Genomic DNA, 22,008 nt, shown 5'->3' with positions numbered 1-22,008 from the left:
CCACAAATAGAAACTCTGTACCCAGTGAGCAATAACTCCCTCCACCCACCCCACCCCCAACCCAGGCTAGGCTACTGCTTTTGATAATTGGTTCTTTGACTTGGCTTTGGTTTTTAGACATAATTCTACTGAAAGCGCAGAGATAGAAAGAGCCAAACTGACAGTGATGTGAATTCAGAACACCTGGCTATGATAGTATGGTCTGCTTGGGATTCCAAAGGTACCCGCAAGCTCGCCTAGAATTTTTTGAAGTTCAGACCAAGGAAAGCAAGGTCTGGAAAAGGCAGGAGTGAAACCTATGACTTTTCTGTGGTGGGGATCCCATCGCCTATCACAGGAATGGCCTCATGTTGTGGCTGCAACAAGAGATGTTGGAATCCAAGATAAGCAGGGTAACATCCTGATACACGTGTAGGAGAAGGGACTCCTTTATTATATTACATAACTCCCATGTCCCAATTCCACATTCACCAGCTAATCTTCTGGTCTTAAATTTTGTTTCCCAGACCACATAATATAAACTCTCTGGTATACTTGGTCATTTATTCCTTATTGTAATTTAATAAATATCTTGCTCTGGTTTTAAATTGTTCTCCTACGCTTGGCTAGTGGCTCTTCAGGGCCTTCGCACCCCTACAGAACTGTGAAAATCCAGAATCCTGAACCTGCAGAGCTGGGGGGCTGAGGTGCAGCTGCCCTCCTCTCCAGGCTGGAGGCACGGTACCTGTCCCCCCCCCCATCTGTCAGCACAATGCCATGTATATTCTTAGGAAATCTTTTCCAGATGGAGATTTTAGTTTCTTTCTGGGGTGTTTTTATCCCTGTGTGGGCATGACATTCTTCTTGATGCTCAATTGAAGTCTCTATTTTAATGGGAGAACTCTGTTCTCAGGCTCAGAGTTGAGAAGGAGAGTGAAAGAACATAATTTTGTAGTTTCTCATCACTGCTCTTCTATTTAACAGGCATTATTGCATATCTGCTGTGAGCCAGACTTCATGCAGGTTGCTGGAAATAACAGCAGTCAGTGAAGCAGAGGGGGTTCTTGTCTTGATGGTGCTTACAGAGAAACAGGCCAGAGGAAAGAGAAGGCTAAGAAAGCATTGGTTCATGCAGTGATGTCATCATCTTTACAATGGTGAATTAGAACTATCCCTTACCATCTCCAAAGATATCTTCAAAGGTTCTCAAGGACAGTCATTGTGCCCAAGAAACTTAGTAGTTCGTGTAATAAGCATTTGCTGAACTGAACCAGGAGTACTACAGAGCCAGGAAACACTAACTTTAAAAATTATTTTCTAGCCTGTTTTCCACTACATAGAAGCTCAGCAGAGAGCTGGAGGAGGTGAATTCAAGAGTCCAGACCTCTTGTCCCCTTTGAGCCATCAGCTGGTTGAGGAAGGATGCCCACTCACTGACTAAGCATATCTCAGTTACAGGTGTTGCCTAAGCATCTATATAAACTGTCTCATTTCTGTTTTCAGAAGTTGCTATTCTATTGACTTTGTGATTTTAAGAAGGAGGAAGTCTTCATTCTTGGTAAAGCTTTTTGTCTCTTTTCTTGGTCCTGGAAACAAGTTACTGCTGTGTTCCAGAGAAGTGGGGATAGACAGGAAGAGAATCTATGGAATAGATATCCTGAATTTCTCCGTTTTTGAAGTCTGCTTGGTAACTGAGTATTTTCTAGGAAACACTAAGGAATGGAACAAAACATTTGGTATGAGTGCAAACAATGGAGGAGGAGCCAGCAGTGTATGCAGGTAGAAGGTGGTGGGTCACACAGAATCTATAAAAAGGAGAATTTAAGTAGGGAATAAGACTGTATTAGCATTTTTTAAGCTGAGAGGTGATAGGAGAGGCTCTAATTTTAGAGGATCCAGCATGATTCCTTCCTGGGTTGTGTTACTTTATAGAAATGCCTTTAGGAATATCCAGCTGGCTCTAGTCTAATCGTGAACCTGACTTGCAGTCTCTAATTTGATCTTTGGTGGACCTACCCTCCTAGACAGAGGTAAACAGGGAGTGCTGTCAGTTCTGAACTGGACCCCTGGTTACCTCTTGGTGCAAAGAGGGAAATAAGCTTCTAAACCTTTGGTTCTTAGGTCCTGACCTTGGGTTCATCAGCTACCAGAATGCAGCCTGGCCTGACTTCACCAGTAGTTTCTTAGAATGCCTTTGCTGGAAGAGAGAGGAAGGTGGGTCAAGAAGCTAATGTCTCTGTGTTGGGTTGATTGATAATTGCTCCTGGTTACAGGAGGAAAAAAGAGACAAGAACACATGATTAATGAGATTTTTATGGCCCAGGCCAGAACAAAGGTCTTGGGCAGCAGGCCCACTTTTGGAGTTTGGGGATTGATAAGAAAGAACATAGAATCTTGACAATTAAGAATTTAGATCAACTCTGAGCAGGTCACTAAGTCTTCGTCTGTACAAGGTGGTCACTATTGTCTTAGGATCTTTGGCATTGGCTGACAGCTTTTTGGGGTGCCTTTCTCCCTTTTCTTTCTAACTGTTGGTTGTGTGCATGCATGCTCATTTTCCAAGGTTTCTGGGAAACTTTTTATCTCTCCTTAATGTGAGAGTGCCATGGTTGGTCTTTTGGAAAACCCATCTGCTGATGTTTATCCCTTAACATAGAAAAAACAGTTGTCTAACTCCTAAAAGAAACCGTCCCTTGGTATGTGTACCCTTGATAAACCCACCAAGGATATTGATGAAGAGCCTTTATTCACTCCAAAGGAGGTTCCCTTGTCAGCATACATTTCCCCAAATTGGGGGAGATGGAGAGAATTGCTTGACCTGTCTTTAAAAGGAAAAAGAGAGTGCTCAGGAACCCTTACTCAGGGGAACTGGGGTAAGGCAGGAAAGATTGAATAATCAAAAGGAGGGATGAAAGTGTTAGGACATGGATGGGAGAAGGGGTGATGCTTTGGGCAGCTGTGAACGGTTTCTGGGACCTGCTAACAATGCAAACTTCAGAGGCACTACAGGCACTATCCTCATTTATGAACTCTTCTTCCAGAAGAAAAGAATTGTTTGGGTTTGAGATATTACCATCCCCCCTCCCCCCCCACCTCACCCCATAATTGGTCCAAACTACCCCTTGTATTCCTGGAAAAGATAAACTTCCTTTTCAGATGTGGTTTTGTGCTCCAATCTTAACTTGTCATTATTGATTTCATTGGCAATGGTGCTCTCAGCTGCTCAAAAGAACATTGGTCTCTCTCTGCTGCCCCAGAAAGCTTGTTTAGGATATGTTTACTCTCAAAGAAGTTATTTTCAATGACTCTAACCACATGAAGAAATTCAATATTAAGAAAACCTCACGAGGGAATGCTCAGTAGAAGCAAATGCATAGAGGCCAGCTGCCCTGCTAAGCTCCGCATTTCCTGTGTTTGCTGTGCTTAAGAGTGAGCAGCTGCCAGCCTTTCAGCAACCCAGTGACTAAGCCAGAATGCTCACTGGAGTGAGAATATCAGGCTCTGGGGGCTGCTATCCAGACATACTGGCAGTTTCAAAATGGGGAAACAGTTCTAGCTTGTGTTTCTGTAAAGCTCAGAAAAGCAGCCCTGGGCTTTGAAAATGAGTATTACTCAAAATAACTGCCTCACTGTAGCCTTCTATGTGTTGCTTGCCCTTGTGCATTTGATGGCCCAAACTGAGTAACTTGAGACTTGGAGGAAAGAATATTGCCTTGTGGACTATTTCAACGGTAGCAGGTGTCTACTTTTTAAAGGAGGGGCTAGAAGTTCAGAGCTCTGTCTTTCCAAACCTATCTTTGGGATTCAAGAGCAGAGAGGAAATAGTGTGGCCTTTTATCTGAAAAAGGTGGCTGCTTGGGTGGAGGTTGTCTCTTATTTCATTTTGCACCCCTGGGGAACCGGTGATAGGCAGGCTTTATTATTTGCTTTCTCTTGTCTCCAGATGTTTGTTAGGGCTGTGCTCCTCCCTTTTGGGCATCTGCACCAAAGGCACACCTTTGCACTTTCAGGACCTTTGCACATATGACTTCCATTACTCTTTAGTCTTTATCCATCCCTAAATGGTTCCATTTAGATGAAAGGGAATAGTGGAAGGGAGAGAAAAAGAAGGAATGAAAAATATTTTCTTTATGGTAGGTAAGCAGTTGATATTTCTTGATATTGGATTCTTTTACATTTATTCTCTAGTTCCTGACTGATCCTGTGAGGATGGTGTTGATGCTCCTTTCTGACTGAAAGAGTAGCATGAAGACCTGATGGTCTCGTTGGGACCACCACTGTGTGCAGATATGAGCAGCATAGCCCTGGGGAGAGCTGCCCCAGCGTTGGGATTTGCTGCTCAGACAGAGAATAGAAAACACTCTCCCACCTTTATATGCCTCATTGTTTTATGTGCTTTACATTTTTTTTTTTTTAATCTATTTTGACAGTAGATGAAGTCTAGTATCCCTGTTGGCTCTGCTTATTATACTGAACATAAAGTTGATTTCTAATAAAAATGATATGATCAAACCAGACTTCAACTTATTACCGTATTTTTGACTTGGAGGAACAGCATAAATTCCAAGATGCAAATGATGATCAGTGTACACTTCAAACCATCTAAATGAATGCTTTTTGAGGTATTTTGTATTATAACTTTATCTGTTTATCTAAAGCACATAGATTAATTAACCACATGTTAGATTTTATAGAAATTATCTGATGGGGAAGTTGATGGCATCTGAGGGACAAATCTAGGCTTTTCTGTCCCAGAGCAGCATATCTTAGCTAATAATAATAGTGCTGGCTACCATTTATTGGTCCTAACCTTGGATACTAGCGAATTATTTTTCATGCAACATTTTACTTAATTCTTACAGCAACTCCATGAAGAGGTATTGTAATCATCTCCATTTTCCTGATGGGAAAACTGAAGCTCAGGTAATTTTTTTTTTCATGGCTCTAGAGCAGGAGTTAGCAACCTTTTTCTGTAAAGGCTTGATAGTAAATATTTTAGCTTCGTTGGCTATATGGTCTGGCAACAACTCAACTCTGCTGTTGTAATGTGAAACAGACAATATGGAAATGAATGAGGGTGGCTGTGTTCCAATAAAACCCTATTAATGGACACTGATATTTGAATTTCATATTATTTTACTATCTCATGAAATATAATTCTTTTTCTTTTCAATCATTTACAAATGTAAAACACCTATTTTTGCTTGTAGGCTGTACAGAAACAAGAGGCAGGCTGGATGTGGCCCATGGGCTCGTTTGCCAGCCCCTGATCTGGATGATGAGGATATGAAGGAAGGAAGGATGGGACAGGAGGGGGGTGGTAGGAAGATCATTCCTACCAGAGGGAGTGGCAGGACAGAGAGACAGAGAGGACACAGGGCACAGAATATCTGAGGAACTGTAACAAGTGAAAGTACAATTTGATAGGGTATGAGGCAGAATGGCTCAAGATAAGAGCAGGCAGGCTGGATCCAAATCATGACCTTACAAGCCATTTTAAGGACTTTGTCTTTAGAGCAGTGGGAAGTAATTAAAGATATTAAGCAAAAGAATGACAGGTGCAATTTGTTGTTTAAAAAGCTCTCTGGCTGACACAGGGAGAACCAGTCATCAGAGTTAATAAGAGTAGAAGCAGAAAAACCGGTTTGGATGCTTGAGGGGGGGTTCAGGTAGGCAACCACGGTGTCTGTTAGTGAAGGAAGCCAGAACCGTTTCCTGACAACGTTTTCAAGTAGGCACAACCATCAGTTTTGCAGATGAGGAAAATGTGGCTCGGAGAGAGCATCTTGCTTGGCAACAGCCAGTAGGGGCACAGTAAAGATTAAGAACCTGGTCTTCCGATTTCAATTCCAGTGCTTTTTCTTTCATTATGAGATTCTTCACATTCTCAAGTGGAACTGTGTTTATTCTAATCTATACCCTTTGTCTCTGAATGCTGCAACTGAAGAGCTACCCCTCTCGCACACCATTCTTGTGGAGGAAAATTCACAAATGAGGAAGTGCCTCTTAGGTTTGAGTTGTTAATTTTCATTTCCTGAGGGAATTTGGTTTTATTATTGAGGGAAACCTCTCTTGTTCAAATAATAAAAAAGGCCACAGATGATACTGTGGTAATGGTGTTTTGGTGTTTATGTGCTGGTAATAGAAAGGTAACGATACGTAAGTGGAGGCCAGCTTTTCTTAAAATTTGGGTACCTTTATTTTCCAAATGAGAATTGGCATCTTCTTTTCTACCTTTGGAGGAGTGATTCATCAGGCTGGCTGCTCGGGGTCGCTTTCTTATCCGTGATATTGACACACATCTCTGGATCTGGGCACCCCATTCTTTGACAATATGATGCTGAGAGTTGGACTCTCTTTCGGTGGAGTCTGGGGCTGGGGCTGGGGGAGGAATGGATGGGAGAAGGGGAAATGCATGCCTTGGAGCAGCAGGGTGGTGGTGGGTGAATCTGACCTGTGCTAGGGTGGAAGAAGGGAACTCCAGGAAGCTCTGAGGGGTGGGACTGCTCAGTGAACCTTGGTTTGGGCTAGTATTTCACTTGAGTTTTCCCTTAAAATTAGTTGCTAATTTGTCTCCCTTTCTCCCATTATAAGGGAGAGTCTGTGGGGTCAGGGTCTGTGTCCTGGGTAGCTTCGTCTACAGTAGATGTGAGCTTTAGACACGGGCTCCATTGAATTGTCACCTTTGGCATCTGTGCTGTACAGAGGCAACCTCTTCTCCTAAAGAAGTCATAATTTTCTAGGCTAAAATAATTACAGTGCATCAAGAAGATATTTGGAAAATCCTGAGAACATGAGCAATTTCAGAATTGTACAAGGTGCGGACTTCTGTTGAGGGTCTTCTCCCATTATGCACCTTTTCTCGCCTAGTTCTCCTTTCTTCTCTCCATTTCATTAGACCTATGTTGCATGTTGTTACTGTTGCGCAGTAGGTGCTCAGTTGATATGTAATGAACTGGTTTATTTCTGATACTGAGTTTAGTGTTCCTCATAGACTCTTTACATACTCACACAGGTATAGATTTTGAGTACAGAAATGTTAATGTGTTTTTTCCCTTGTTCCCTTTCTTCTTTCATTAGTTTTTGAACATGAGTTATTTGCCAGGCACTGGGTTCAGTCCTGGGGACAAAAAAAAAAAGGCTTGGTGTCTGATATCAAGTAAATTTTGGTGTAGTGGAGAGACAGGAAATAATGGCCACTTGGTATCAGGTAAGGCTGAGCTGTGTGCAGCTGGTAAAGTCCTCTCCCTGATCTAGCAGATATAACCTCCCTGGGGCCTTTGCCCACCTAACTCCTGAATGTAGTCAAGAGCAATCAGAATAACTGTGTATTTATGGATGAATTAACAGGTCTGCACTTGCCTTTCTCCATTTGTGCAGGGTGGAGATGTCTGCCCAGAGGTTAACTTCTAACAGAACCTCCCAGCAATCCACATCGAACTCTGACTACACCTGGGAATATGAGTATTATGAGATTGGACCAGTTTCCTTTGAAGGACTGAAGGCCCATAAATGTAAGTCTTATACAATTTCCATTGTTTGCATAATATCTATTTTTCTTAACCCGTGAGGTCCCCAGTGATTGCCTCTGCTGCATGTTGTCTTAGTAGAGAACTCTGTCCTCAGTCTCCAAAACCCCATAGACACAGAGGCAGGCTGATTGCTTGGGGATTGTATTCCTTGGGGGCCCTTGGTGATTCTGAATGACAAAAAGAACTTCTTGAAAGATTTCCTTAGTGAGGCATCATGAATCAGTATCACTCTCAAATTGAGCTATTTCTTTTTAAAGCAGGAAACATTCCAGCTCCCCCAAATTGTGTGAACGTTTGTGCTATGGAAAAAGTATACAACAATAGAATCTGGAACCATTCACTGAAGAACCTTTTTTTTTTTTTGGTAACACCTAATCCATGGCATCCTGTCAACACCAGGGTTTCTCCAAGCAGTGGCGAGCAGCCCATCTCTGTATGTTCATGGTGGTGTATGAGAATAGCCTGCCATCATTCCTAACTCTGTGTTATGGGTATGAATCGTATTTCCTATTATTGCAGTGATTCCTGACCCAGCACAGAGCAAGGAAATGTAATTCCATGAGAGATTAATACCCAACTGCAGTCATAGCTGAATGCTGATTGGCCAGTTTGGAGCATTTCATTAAGTAGAGTTGACAAAAAAGGCAGGAGCTGCTGCCCCCTCCCACGCCCTATCTTGGTAACCCCATAAATATCCCTGAGATGTTTGGTTGTTTCAGAATGTGTATCCATAGCACCACCACAGTGTTAGATTCTTAACTGCTCCAGATTAAGGGGATACATTGGGAAATATGAGAGATTAGAGTTGGAGATGCAAAAGTAGTAAAGGAAATGCTTTAGTTTTTTAAAATTTCCTGGCTACTGCCACTCTGAGCTGTCTAGACATTTATGATCCCCCATTTCCACTTTGCAGGGAAGGCTTTCTATTTTTGTTCCTTAACCCTAAATAGGGGGCTAATCCACATTTCCTTTTACCCCTGAATAGTAATGATGAACTATGGATACACCTATTCCTTTAATGATGTCTGCTCAGTATTTCTTTGTTGGGAAAAAAGGTACGTGGAATACATCAGGATATGCTGTGATTGATTATCTGATGGAAGCTTTTCCTCTCAGGGTGTGAAATTACCCTCCTTAGATTACTTAAATTCATTAGACTTTTTTTTTCTTCCTTGGATAACATTTAGGTAAGGACACTTGCTTGTTAAGAATTATAGTGGAAATCAGCAGGACTGGGCAAATTGTTACATATTTCCATGTAAGACAGGCTTATATGGCTTGGTAACTCAAACTTTATTTTTATGTCAGTTTGTTCCTCTTTTCCTTAGTTTTCGGGGCACAGAAGACAGACTTGCTGCTGTAATTTTAGTTGGCACATTTCCAGAGACAGCTGAAGAATATCTTTTTTGAGAACATTACATTTAAAAATGATTATAACTGCAAGAGTATCTGCAAAATGTAGGCAGAAAAATGACACATTTTACATATTTACTTTACCTACTATTCCGTTAGAAAGGGGTGCCTTTGTTGGTTTCAACTCTCATTATCATGAAGAAAATAAAAAGCCTGAATGAGTACTTGCTGTTCTGATGTAGAGTAATGAAAGTACGGGTCCATAGCTTCAGGAACCTGACAATATATGAAATATTTAAAAAAGATAAAAAACCAGAAAACCCCGGACATTCAGGAAAGTGAACATATTGAGTCAACTACCGTGTTTATACATTGGTACAGTCTTTTGCATTTTAAAATGCTATGATTCTGAGCTTCAAGTGTGTATCCTTGTTTTGCTGAGCAAAACATCAAGCCAGCTAGGTGCAAGTTCAAAAGAATAGAAGCAAGATATTTCAAGGGGAAGCACTTATTGAAGATAGAAATGAACATTACGGTAATCTTCATTTGCTTTACCTGTTGCGAATCATACTTAGCAATAATAACTATATTTTTATGTTAGAATAATTTCTCTGCATGCAGAAATTAAGATTCCTACTTTCACAGGGTCTTTTATCAGAACATAACCTTCAGTGGTCACTGTAAATTCTCCTTTTGTCCTTGGTTTTGAATCTTGTGTTAAACCTTATTACATAGCAGAAGTGGACACATATCTGACATGTATTTGGCATCAGCAGAGAGTGGAAATCCATCTATTCATTCATTCACACGTATTTGTGGATCACCTGTTAATGTGTGGCACAATTTTAAGCACTATAGATACAACAGTGATCAGAAAAGACAAAAATATCTTCTCTTATAGAGCTTGCATTCTTGTGGGAGATAGACAATAAACAAGTTAAATAAACAAACTATATCCAATGGAGATATAAAAGGAAAGATATAGCAGGGAAGGGTATGTAGAGTGTGGGGTGAAAGTATATAAAGTGGCCATGGAAAGCCTTACTGGGCAAGAAAGTTTTGGCAAAGCCCTGAAGGAAGTGAAAAAGTAAGCTAAGATATCTGAGGGAAGAACATTCCAGAAAGGGTTCCATGGCAAGAGTGAGCTGGACCACGTAAGGAACAATGAGGCAGTCAGCATGGTGCCAGTGGGGTGAATGAGAGGCAGAGCAGTAGGAGACAGAGTCAGAGAGGTAGTGGGGACTAGGTCATGGGGAACCTCAGAGGTCACGCGAAGGACTTTGGCTTCTACTCTGAGAAGTCATATGAGGGTTTGGAGCAGAGGGGCATCTGGTTTAGTTTTCAATACAACTGCTCTGCACCTAGACTGAGAATCCCAAAGGGAATGAATGGAAGCAGAGACCAGCCAGGAAGCTTTTGCAATAGTCTAGTCAAGTGACAGCGGTGACTTGGACCAAGGTGGGGGTAGTGAAGCGGTAAGAAGTGCAAAAATTCTGGATATTTTTAAAGGTTGTTCTGACAGGACTTGTTAATAGATTGGCTGTTGGGTGTAAGAGAAAAAGAAGAGTTGATGAAGATTTGTGATGTAAGTGGCAGGATGGAATTGCCATTAACCTAGATGGGGAAGACTATGAGAGAAGCAGGCTTTGGAGAGGAACACTAGGAACTCAATTTTGGACCTATTAAGTTGAGATACCTATCAGACATCCAAGAGGACACATGGGGAGAGGTGTGGGAAGAAGGTGTACATTTTAGAGTCATCAGCATATAAATTGTATTCAGAGCCAAGAGACTAGATGAGTGACTGTAGACGGAAAACCAAAGAGACTCAAAAGCTGAGTCCAGGGACATGCCAGCATTCAGAAGTTGAGGGGTTGAGAAGAAAGCAACAGAGGAGACTGAGAGGGAATGTACAGAAAGGTAGGAAGATAACCATGCAGTTGTAGTGTCCTGAAAGCCAAGTAAAGATAGGGGTTTCAAGGATGAAAAGAATTGTCTTCTCAAATGTGCTGTAGGTCAACTATGTTGAGGACTGAGACTTGACCATTAGATTTACAATGTAGAAGTTACTGGTAATCATTTTTAAAGTAGTTTTAGCAAGGTGATGGAGGTAAAAGGTTGCTGGAGTCAGTTCAAGGAAAAAATAGGAAGAGAGGAATTGGAGATAGTATATATGGACAAATCTTTCAAGAGGTTTGCTCTGAAGGGAAGGAGAGCTACGGTTTAGTTATGACAGGCTCGGCCATATGTGAGAGAGTATTCTTAGTGAAGCAGAAGCAAAAGCCAATGAGTGGACACGTTTACATCTTAGCAGGACCTCTCCAGCTGCTGCGTTGAGAAAAGACTGAAGGAGCATCCTCTTATTCTGAGCCCTCAGTGGTGGCAAAATTCCATGATTTTTTTGTATGCCAACTTGCATATAATGCCAGATACATGTGTGGATGACCAGTGAGAAGCTGAGTGATCAGGTTGAGAAGCAAAGCTAGAGTTTGAAAAGGGGTCAGAGTAAGCTGTGTCACTGTAAGCACAGTAGAGACAAGTCTTGGAGCACTGCTGTTGATTTTTTCCCAGGAATTCATACTATAAAACTGACTCTAACACCTTAGGATAATGCTGGCTCTGATGTCCTGATCCCTCTTTTTCAAATTAAGTGTTTACCACTGTTTTTCATACAACCATGAAATGAGATAAGGTTACAATTTTTAGAGGTAGAGAGAAGGGGGAATAGGATGGGACAGTTGTTCTAGCCTTACCCTCCAATGGAAAAGCTGGAGAAAAAGATCATGGAGCAAAAGATCACAGCAGTAGAAACCATGCAGCTGTCAGCTTTCAGCTGCTCTCTCATTCCATTCCATTCATTACAGGTCAGGTTAAGGTTAAGGCTTTATGATACATTTCATTTTGGATTCCCCCTGGGCAATTTGTTCTACTCCCTTACTGTATTTGTATCTAAGTAGCTCAGTTTCTAGACAGGATGGAGTGTGGCTGCTTGACTCTATAGGAACCCCTTTGGAAAACTTCTCTCAGTTTCCTTAACCATCTGACCTCATTGGAGCCTTGCTCTGTGTAAACCTCAATTCTGACTTCTTTCCTGGAAAGAGTACTTTTGGGAAACCAGGGACTCTGCTCTCCCTGTTTTAATGCAGTGACTGTGCCCATGGAACTTGGCATATTAAAAAAACTTCATGAGAGTTTGGATATTCTTAAGTGAGATGGGAATGTCTGATGTTTCCTGTAAAGGACTAAGAGCAAGAAAGTGCTTTGGAGTCAAGGTAATGCGGTAGAGGATGAGGTAAGGGAGAAATGAATGGAAATAATTTGAGGTAGCAGAATTTCTTTCCAAGGGGAATGCAAATATTAAGTAGAGCAACTTAGAGCATACTGTGAAGGGAACACAGACATCACATTCTCAAGGAAACCCTTGGAAATGGGGTTGGATCATGGGGATTCTCATGATTTCTCTGAAGGCTGTGACAATATTGCTGCTTCTTGATCAGCTTCCTGGGGACCTAGAACAGTGGAGAGAAGGGACCGGGCAGGTTAAAAGCATCTCTCCTCTGCCTTCCCTACCCCTTGGCTTGGGGAATGGAGGACTGATGGGAATCGTTCTACCATTCAAAGAGCTGTCCTCTGGAGGATACCTTCCTCGTGAACAGATTTTAAAAATATGAATCAACCTGACTAGACAAAGTTCTAAACCTGGGGACTTAAAATATAATGCTGGTGTGTAATTTTAGAATTTACTTTTACTGTGGAAGTGGTTGATAAAGTACAGTGTGCTGAACTGCCATTCATCTGTACAATGTTTCTTCACAGACTGTGACCCTGTAATTGAGATTTTATTGTTAGTTGCACTTGTGTACATGTATTTTTTGGTCCTTGTCCTTATGTCTTTTTGAATGCCTCATTTCCGTTATGTTTTAAGGCAAAGTTTACAGTTTCTGTTTCTTTGGCATTCTTAACCCCAGGAAAGATACACTGGTTTTGCAACCAGGATGCTGAATAAAAGTTGTGGAACAAAAGTTGTTAACCTCTAGGCAATAGTACATATAGAATGAAAGTATAAATTATGCAGGGTAAATTATTCATCTGCTTTCTTCACTTTAGGAAAAAAATGCTACATATATAAACATGCATATATGTTTAGAATGCTTTGTATTTACACATTTAAGGTATATACTCCAATCACTGTACTCCCACATAGGCAAACTTAGATAAAATAGATCAGAAAATGTAAACTGATTCAATTCAGTTGCTCCCGAGATTTAAGACCCTACTGTATATGTCAGATTCTGTACACAATCCAGTCTAATTCTTGTCCCAGAGAAGTAAACACCTATGACTATTTCCCAAAATAGGATCAAGGAAGGGCCTATTTAGAGAAGCACAGACCAAATGCTCTGGGGTTCAAAGGAGAGGGAGAGCACATCAGTTGGGGAAATTGAGGAAGGCTTTGTGAAGGAAATGGTATAAGGGGTGGGCCTTCAAGGATAGATAGGCTTCATCAGCATTAGGTTGGGGAAAGTTGTCTCAGTCATGTACAGTAAAGAGCCCTTGTAAAAGCATGAGTGTTAGGAGCTGTGGCTAAGAATTAAGGTAAGAAGGGGTAAGATGTCCCCTAGTCCATTTGGAAATGCATGGACTGCTTGTAGGAGTAAATAGGGAGATGATGATGTTGATAGATTCTAACAACAATGGCCAGTATCTGTGGGGTACCTTCTTCTCAGATGACAGATATTGTATGAAGTGCTTTACATAAGGAATCACTTTTAATCTGGAAAAGTAGGTCTAGGTCTATTTTTGTCAAAGAATTTTTCATTAAAAAGCAATAATATCAGGGCTTTGCTAAAGCAGATTCATACATGGGAAGGTAGAAGGCAAGGAGAGCATTCAGGGGGCCATCTTCATATTCTCCACAAGAATATGGACCTGAATTATTCCAATACAAATTTGGTTTGGTTCCATCTCAACTTCATCCTGCAGTCTGTGCTATATTGGATTCTCTAACTCATGACATTTCAGTGGAGTCTTGAGGACCTTGATGGCCTACATTCTGGCCCTAGGTTCCTTCACTGGGATATGGAACCAGGAGTCAGTAAGGCCTACGTCTCTTCGTGTCATCAGAGACAGAAACCTGAGAGGCCACTTATACTCCCTCTTCCTCATTCTCTACATCTTATCTGTCCTCAGTTGATTGAGGGATCAAGATTGGTTTGTCAGGTTGTTGTCTTCCTCTGATGCTTCTTTAAATAGCTCAGATTCCTTTTTTTTTTTTAATTGATTTTATTGAGCTATATTCACATACCATGCAGTCATACAAAGTGTACATTCAATTGTTTACAGTACCATTATGTAGTTGTGCGTTCATCACCAAAATTAATTTTTGAACATTTCATTAACACACGCACAAAAATAATAACAATAAAAATTGAAGTGAAAAAAGAACAATTAAAGTAAAAAAGAACACTGAGTGCCTTTTTTTTTTTCTTTTTGCCCCCATTTTTCTACTCATCCACCCATACACTGGACAAAGGGGAGTGCGAGCCACACGGCTTCCCCAATCACACTGTCACCCCTCATAAGCTACATTGTTATACAATTGTCTTCAAGTTTCAAGGGTTCTCGGTTGTAGTTTGATAGTTTCAGGATTTACTGCTAGCTATTCCGATTCATTAGGACCTGAAAAGGATTGTCTATATTGTGCGTAATAGTGCCCACCGGAGTGACCTCTCGGCTCCTTTTGGAATCTCTCTGCCACTGAAGCTTATTTCATTTCCTTTCATTTCACGCTTTTGGTCAAGAAGATGTTCTCCATCCCGTGATGCTGGGTCTACATTCCTCCCCAGGAGTCATATTCCACGTTGCCAGGGAGATTCACTCCCCTGGGTGTCTGATCCCACGTAGGGGGGAGGGCAGTGATTTCACCTTTCAAGTTGGCTTAGCTAGAGAGAGAGGGCCACATCTGAGCAACAAAGAGGCATCCGGGAGGAGGCTCTTAGGCACAATTATAGGGAGGCCTAGCCTCTCCTTTGCAGCAACAGTCTTGCTAAGGGCAAGTCCCACAATAGAGGGCTAGTCCCCAATGTCTGTGAGCTTATCAGCAACCATCAAGGTGGGGAAGCCCAACACCCCTGCATTCTCTACGAGCTCCTCAGGGGGGCAGCTCAGATTCCTTTAATTGAATATTAAAGTTTTAAGTTATTGTGAAATACTAATCCCAGTATTAACTGTTTTGCAGATTCAATTGTCATTGGATTTTGGGTCGGCCTTGCAGTCTTTGTGATTTTCATGTTTTTTGTGCTGACCTTGTTGACCAAGACAGGAGCCCCGCACCAAGAGTAAGTTTGGGCTGTTCCTAAATGTCTGCTGAGTACCAGGGGGAAGTGAAGAAATGGTAATGAGTTCTCGGGGCTGGATTTGCTTCCAGTGGATGGAGAGAAGGGACTGATTATGGATTTGCTGCCTGAACCTAGATGCCTATGGGGTGTAATCCTGACTTCCTCCTAGCACTCTGTCTGTCGCCTCTGGGGCATGTTTTCAAGTGGACCCTTGTGAGCCTGGGTTTCTGGGTCCTTTCCTGCAGTCTTGATGTTCCTCCATGCCTAGTTTTATATTGAAATTTTATTAATTAGAATATATTTTCTCCTTAGTTCAAAAAGGATGACTGGCCAGATTAAAAACAGAAAAAAGGCAATAGCAAAAACAGAATGAAAACCAATTTTAAAGAACTATTCAAGGAGCAAATAGTTAATGGGTACTCAACTAAATTAATTACTGATAATAAACACTGACTTTAACACGGAGTTTCCTTGAAACCAGGATAAAAAGGGAAACACTATGGATTATGTGTGACATAATGCATGACAGAGAAAGCACTCATGCTGGGCCCTAGACTGATGGAGGAAATTAGTACATGGTTGCTTCACGAATGTTCAGTAATGTGAAAGACAAATTGGAGTCAAGTGTGCAGACAACAGCATTTTATTCAGGATACCCAGGTTTTGCTGCGGCAAAGAAAGCCAGAACAGAAGTAGCTTCAGGCCTCTGTAGATAGCAGGATAGCAGACAATTTTTATAAACATAAAAAGGAAGTTAGCTTGACTCCTATTGATTGGATGAGGGTTTGTCCATCTTATAGGCATGGGTTTAGGGCAGGTGGGCTTTATTTTGTATCGGTTCAAAAGTGACGAACTAGGGACTTGATTGACTTTTTGGGTTAGCTGCCTTGGTGGGGATTTCAAATTTCAAAAGCTAAAGAGGAAACTCAAGAGGGCATGTTTTTTTTTGTTTTTGTTTTTTGTTTTGCTCTGAAGGCTTTCTCTATACAATTTTATCAATTTCTCCCCTTTTGGTCATGTTCTTCATTACAAGGGCATGGCCAAAGATGTTGCTATTTTCTCACTCACCACTATAAGTCTCTCATGTTTCATCACTGATTTCATGGGTTAGCTGAAGTTCAAGATTTTCGTTGTCTCATTCACACTGCTTCTGCATCCTCAGTTATATCATTTCTCAAGTTAATGGCTGTGTACTAGCATTTAAGAGTAGAAAGATCCAATAAAGACTGAGGGATGTTATGACTATGATTAAGATGATAACAAGTACCCTTATTAGGACATCTCTGAACCAAGATCCCCTTAAACCCTAGAAGCCAATCAAAAAGAGACTCAGATCAATCAGGTTTGTGAGGTGTGTAAGCTGATTTGGCTGCTTCTCTAGCATGGAGTTCTGCTGCCACTATCTCCTGGTAAATATCCTTTTGACTGTCATTTACAAATACACAACATTGGGTCCCTACTAATGTGCACACCTCCTTGGGAAGCCAGAATATAGTCTGATGCCAAGCAGTTAGGTAGAGTCATTTTGCAAAGTTCTAATATTTCATCAACTAGTGAACTGATTTCTCTAACTCTAAAGATCTAACTCTAATATTGTATTAGTCAGTGTTCTCTAGGGAAACTGAACCAACAGGAGATATCTGTAAGTAGCATGAGAATTTATAAAAGGATCTCACACAACTATGGGGATGCATGAATACAAATTCTGTAGGGCAGACTGCAAGCTGGCACTCCAATGAAGGTCTTCAGTGAATTCCCCAGGAGAGGCTGGCTGGCTGGCTGAAGTAGAGACAAAAGTTCTGTCTTCTGACTGCTGAAGCTACCACCTCCCCCACACTTAAAAGCCTTCAACTGATTAAACATCTCTCATTGCAGAAGACATTCTCCTTAGCTGACTGCAGATGTAATCAGCCATAGATGCCATTGATGACTTAAGTCCATGAAATGTCCTCATAGCAACAGATAGGCAAGTGCTTGCTTGACCAGACAACTGGGCACCATCACCTGGCCATGGTGACACATGAACCTAATCATCACAGCCCACCCCTTGTAAACTTGGCAGCTATACACATCACCTTAAACCATACTTAATCTCTAAATAAAAAACAATAACAGAAATATTTTTCACCTAACAATGCTCAGCTGTCCTGCATAATACTGGAAATGCACTAAATCTCTCCAGAATAGAGTGCAAGTCCTTGGGTAATATCCACTCTTAAACCTGATATCCTATAACTTAAATACCACAACATGAACAATACAACTTATGTCATATGATAAGGGGATAAGCTAGAGAAGAAAACAAAGATATTTGCTTTATGTTCAAATACAAACTCATCACAAAACAAGGAAGAAATATACCATTACAGTCCCTGTTTCTGTAACTGGTCATGTAGTTGTAGTTCCTATTTATCACTACCTTCTTCCACTATGCATTCCATGTTCCTTTTACCGTCAGCAAGCACCTCAGCTGGCTGTGGTTCTTGGCCTGGTGGGGTGAGCCAAACCTTCATTCCTGAAGTTTCTTGGCCATTGGTAGTCCTGCCTGGATTGGGTTGTTGCAGTTTTCCATTGACTTTAATCACAGGGCATAGTAGTACTAAGAGATACCCTAGGGGAATCTCCTGTATTCCAGGAAAACTCTTCTTTACCTCCATTGCATAGTTGCAGTCCTATTTCCCCTTGATAGGATCAGTCACCTCAGCCAGTATAGTAATCCCCTTCCTTTCCTGTTAATTCAGAGGCATGAGAAGCCCACAGTAGCCAGGTGGCAGTCTTAACTTCCAGTTCAATGGAATTATTGTTGTGTCTCCTGGTGGGAACACTCCTCCTTTTGGAACTAAGACTTGTAGATCAGCAGAGCTTAAGGTTGCAGGGACAGGAAGCAAAAGTTTTCCCAGAGGATCACTAGGAGTGATAGTGAGTGGTGCCACTCCCATTTCCACCCCTTGATTCCTGGACCTGTGGATCCTGGCTATGGGAGAAACAGCACCATAGAGTGAACACTGACTCAGAGCATACATAGCCTCCTGGAGAACACCGCCCCAGCCCTGCAATGTATTGCCACCTAGTTGGTGCTGTAATTGAGTCTTCAAAAGGCAATTCCACTGTTCTATCAACCCAGCTGCCTCTGGATGATGGGGAACATGGTAGGACCAGAGAACTCCATGGGCATGTGTCCATTCCTGCACTTCATTTGCTGTGAAGTGGGTTCCTTGGTAAGAAGCAATGCTGTGTGGAATACCATGATGGTGGATAGTAAGTCCACAGATGGTAGTTTTGGTGGAAGCATTGCGTGCAGGGAAGGCAAACCCATATCCACAGTATGTGTCAATTCCAGTTAGAACAAATTGCTGCCCCTTCCATGATGGAAGTGGTCTAATATAATCAATCTGCCACCAGGTAGCAGGCTGATCACCTCGGGGAATGTTGCCATATTGGGTACTAAGTGTGGGTCTCTGCTGCTGGCAGATTGGGCACACAGCAGTGGCTGTAGCCAGGTCGGCCTTGGTGAGAGGAAGTCCATGTTGCTAAACCCATGCATAACCTCCATCCCTACTATCATGACCACTTTGTTCATGAGCCCATTGGGCAATGACAGGAGTGGCTGGGGAAAGAGGGCGACTGGTATCAACTGAACGGGTCATCTTATCCACTTGATTATTAAAACCTTTCTCTGCTGAAGTCACCCTCTGGTAAGTATTCACATGGGATACAAATATGTTTTTTTGCCCACTCAAAAAGGTCTATCTACACACCTCTTCCCCAGACATCTTTGTCACCAATTTTTTAAATTCATTTTTATTGAAATATATTCACATACCATGAAGTCATACAAAGCATGCAGTCAGTTGTTCACAGTACCATTATACAGTTGTGTCACCAATTTTTCAGTCATGTTCCTTCCAAGCCCCTGACCATCCAGCCAAATCATTAGCAGCAGCCCATGAATCAGTATATAAATGCACCTCTGGCCAGGTGCACTGCTTGAAGTTCTGCCTATTGGGAGGATTTCCCCTCACCACTGTCCTTCAAGGACATCCCAGGAAAGGACTGCAGTGCTACGGCTGTCCATTTTCGGTACCTGCATATTGTGCCAAACCATCTGTAAACCAGGTCTGAGTTTTCTCTTCCTCAGTCAACTGACTGTAAGGAACTTCCCAAGAGGTCATAGCTTTGGGCTGGGAAAGAAAAGGGATTATGGCAGGAGTGGGGGACATGGGCATTTGGGCCACTTCCTCATGTAACATACTTGTGCCTTCAGGACCCACTCAAGCCCTATCTTGTATATACCATTTCCATTTTATGTTGGCGTGCTGCTGTACGTGCCCAACTTTATGGCTTGGTAGGTCCAGCTCATGACAGGCAACTCATAGTGACTTTGTGGCCCATGGTTAAGTGTTCAGTCTCTACTAAGGCCAGTAGCAGCTTTTTCTCAAAAGAAGAGTTGTTATCTGCAGAGGATGGCAAGGCTTTACTCCCAAATCCTAAGGGCCTACATTGTGATTCTCCTATAGAGGTTTGCCAAAGGATCCAGACATCTCTATTTGCCACACTTTCAGCACCACTGGATCAGCTGGGTCATATGGTCCAAGTGGCAGAGCATGTCACAGAGCAGCCTGGACCTCTCACAGAGCCTCATCTTGTTGTGGTCCCCAGTCAGAACTAGCAGCTTTTCTGGTCGCTCAGTAAATGGGCTGGAGTAGCACATCCAAATAAGGAATATGTCATCCCCCAAATCCAAAGAGGCCAACTAGTCATTGTGCCTCTTTTTTGGTCATAGAGGGGCCAGATGCAACAACTTATCCTTTGCCTTAGAAGGGATATCTTGACATGCCCCACATCACTGGATACCCAGAAATTTTACTGAGGTGGAAGTCCTCTGCATTTTTGTTGGTTTTGTCTCCCATCCTCTGACATACAAATGCCTTACCAATAAGTCTAGTTACTATTTGTTGCTCACCATGTCCAATCAACATGATATCATCAATATAATGGAGCAGTGTGTTGTCTTGTGGGAGGGAAAGATGATCAAGGTCCCTGCAGACAACATTATGACATAGGGCTGGGGAGTTGATATACCCCTGAGGCAGGAAAGTGAAGATATACTGCTGGCCTTACCAGCTGAAACCAAACTGTTTCTGGTGGTCCTTACTAACATCAATTAAGAAAAAAGCATTTGCCAGATCAATAGCTTCATACCAGGTGCCAGGGGATGTGTTGATTTGCTCAAACAATGATACCACATCTGGAACAGCAGCTGCAATTGGAGTCACCACCTGGTTAAGTTTACAATAATCCACTGTCATCCTCCAAGACCCATTTGTTTTCTGCACAGGCCAGATAGGGACATTGGATAGGGATGTGGTGGGAATCACCATCCCTGCATCCTTCAAGTCCTTAAGAGTGGCACTAATCTCTGCGATCCCTGCATGAATCCAGTATTGCTTCTGATTTACTATTTTTCTAGGTAGGGGCAGTTCTAGTGGCTTCCACTTAGCCTTTCCTACCATAATAACCCTCACTCCATCAGTTAGGGAACCAGTGTGGGGATTCTGACAGTTGCTGAGTATGTCTGTTCTACTCATGCATTCCAGAACTGTGGAAATTACCACAGAATTGGTCTGGGGAGCTAAATTGAATCTGCTGAAACTCCATTGATCACCTGACCTCCAAAAGCCCCTACTCTGACTGGTGGATCAGAGTGACATTTTGGGTCTCCTGGAATTAATGTCACTTTTGAGACAGTGTCTAATAATCCATGAAATATCTGATCATTTCCTTTTCCCCAATGCACAGTTACCCTAGTAAAAGGCCATAGGTCTCCTTGGGGAAGGCTGGGAGGAAGATTAGCAGTATAAGTTTTTGGCAGCGTAACAGGTTCCTTCCCCAAGAGTAACCAGCCTTCCCCTCATTCAAGGGGCTCTGGATCTGTAAACTATCTCAAGTCTGGGAATTGATTAAGGGGCCATGACTTTCTGTTTTTGTAATTCAAGTTAGACTTTTGTCCACTTGACTTAGAACTCTGCTGCTTATACAGACCCAAGAAGAATTTAGTAGACTGTCCATCTATTTTACTTTTAGGTACCCCGTTATCTACTAGCCAACACCATAGGTCTCTGTGAGTCAGATTATTTTGACTGCTGCTTTGAGCCTGTTTTCCATTATGGTAGCCATGCCTACCTTGTCTTTGGCAGTTAAGTGCTGCCACATGGCTTCTGCCAACTCAGGATCCAATCATCCCCATTGTGTTTAAGGATTCCAGCTCGGTGACAGCAGTTCCTACAGTAATATCTGACCTACAGAGAAGGGTGACTACAGACCTCTTCAGGGATGATGGAGCTAGTCTTACCGATTTATTCCTCACAGTCCTGGTAAAAGGTGTGTCCTCTGGACATTCCAGGGGTGTGTGAGCAGGTCTTCCATGATAAATCCACTCTAACATTCCAATCTCTCTAAGCCTTTGAATCCCCTCCTCTACATTATACCAGGGCAGTTCTGGCATTTCGACCTCAGGTAACGTCGGCCACCTTTTGATCCATGTTTCAGCCAACCACCTGAACAAACTGTTAATGCCCTTTCTAACCCCTTGAACTACAACATTGAATGCAGAATCTCTGCTTTGTGGGCCCATATCAATAAATTCATCCTGATCCAGCTTTATATTCCTTCCACCATTATCCCACACCCTTAATATCCATTCCCACACACATTCCCCTGATTTCTGTCTATATAAATTGGAAAACTGATGCAGATCTTTTAAAGTATAGTGTACCTCCTCATGGGACACACTTTGTACTTCACCT

At 42.1% G+C, this 22,008-nt stretch overlaps 1 protein-coding gene across 2 annotated transcripts in view; it reads left to right on the top strand.

The window, feature by feature from the left end:
• The window catches only part of MRAP2 (melanocortin 2 receptor accessory protein 2), a 63,559-nt gene that overhangs the window by 19,460 nt on the left and 22,091 nt on the right, over positions 1-22,008 (top strand). Inside the window, exons 2-3 of one of the 2 annotated variants that reach the window (XM_037844240.1) lie at positions 7,360-7,493; positions 15,103-15,202. In XM_037844240.1, the coding sequence (XP_037700168.1) occupies positions 7,367-7,493; positions 15,103-15,202 (227 nt within the window). In that variant the 5' untranslated portion in view covers positions 7,360-7,366. Of the gene's footprint in view, positions 1-7,359; positions 7,494-15,102; positions 15,203-22,008 lie in introns of those variants that run through there. The other variant, XM_037844241.1, reaches the window with a different exon arrangement.

Source organism: Choloepus didactylus, chromosome 7 (genome assembly GCF_015220235.1).
Source record: "Choloepus didactylus isolate mChoDid1 chromosome 7, mChoDid1.pri, whole genome shotgun sequence".
In the NCBI taxonomy this organism is placed as follows: Eukaryota; Metazoa; Chordata; class Mammalia; order Pilosa; family Megalonychidae; genus Choloepus; species Choloepus didactylus.
Note: the sequence above shows the minus strand (reverse complement) of the source record. Positions and strands in the feature narration are given on the sequence as shown.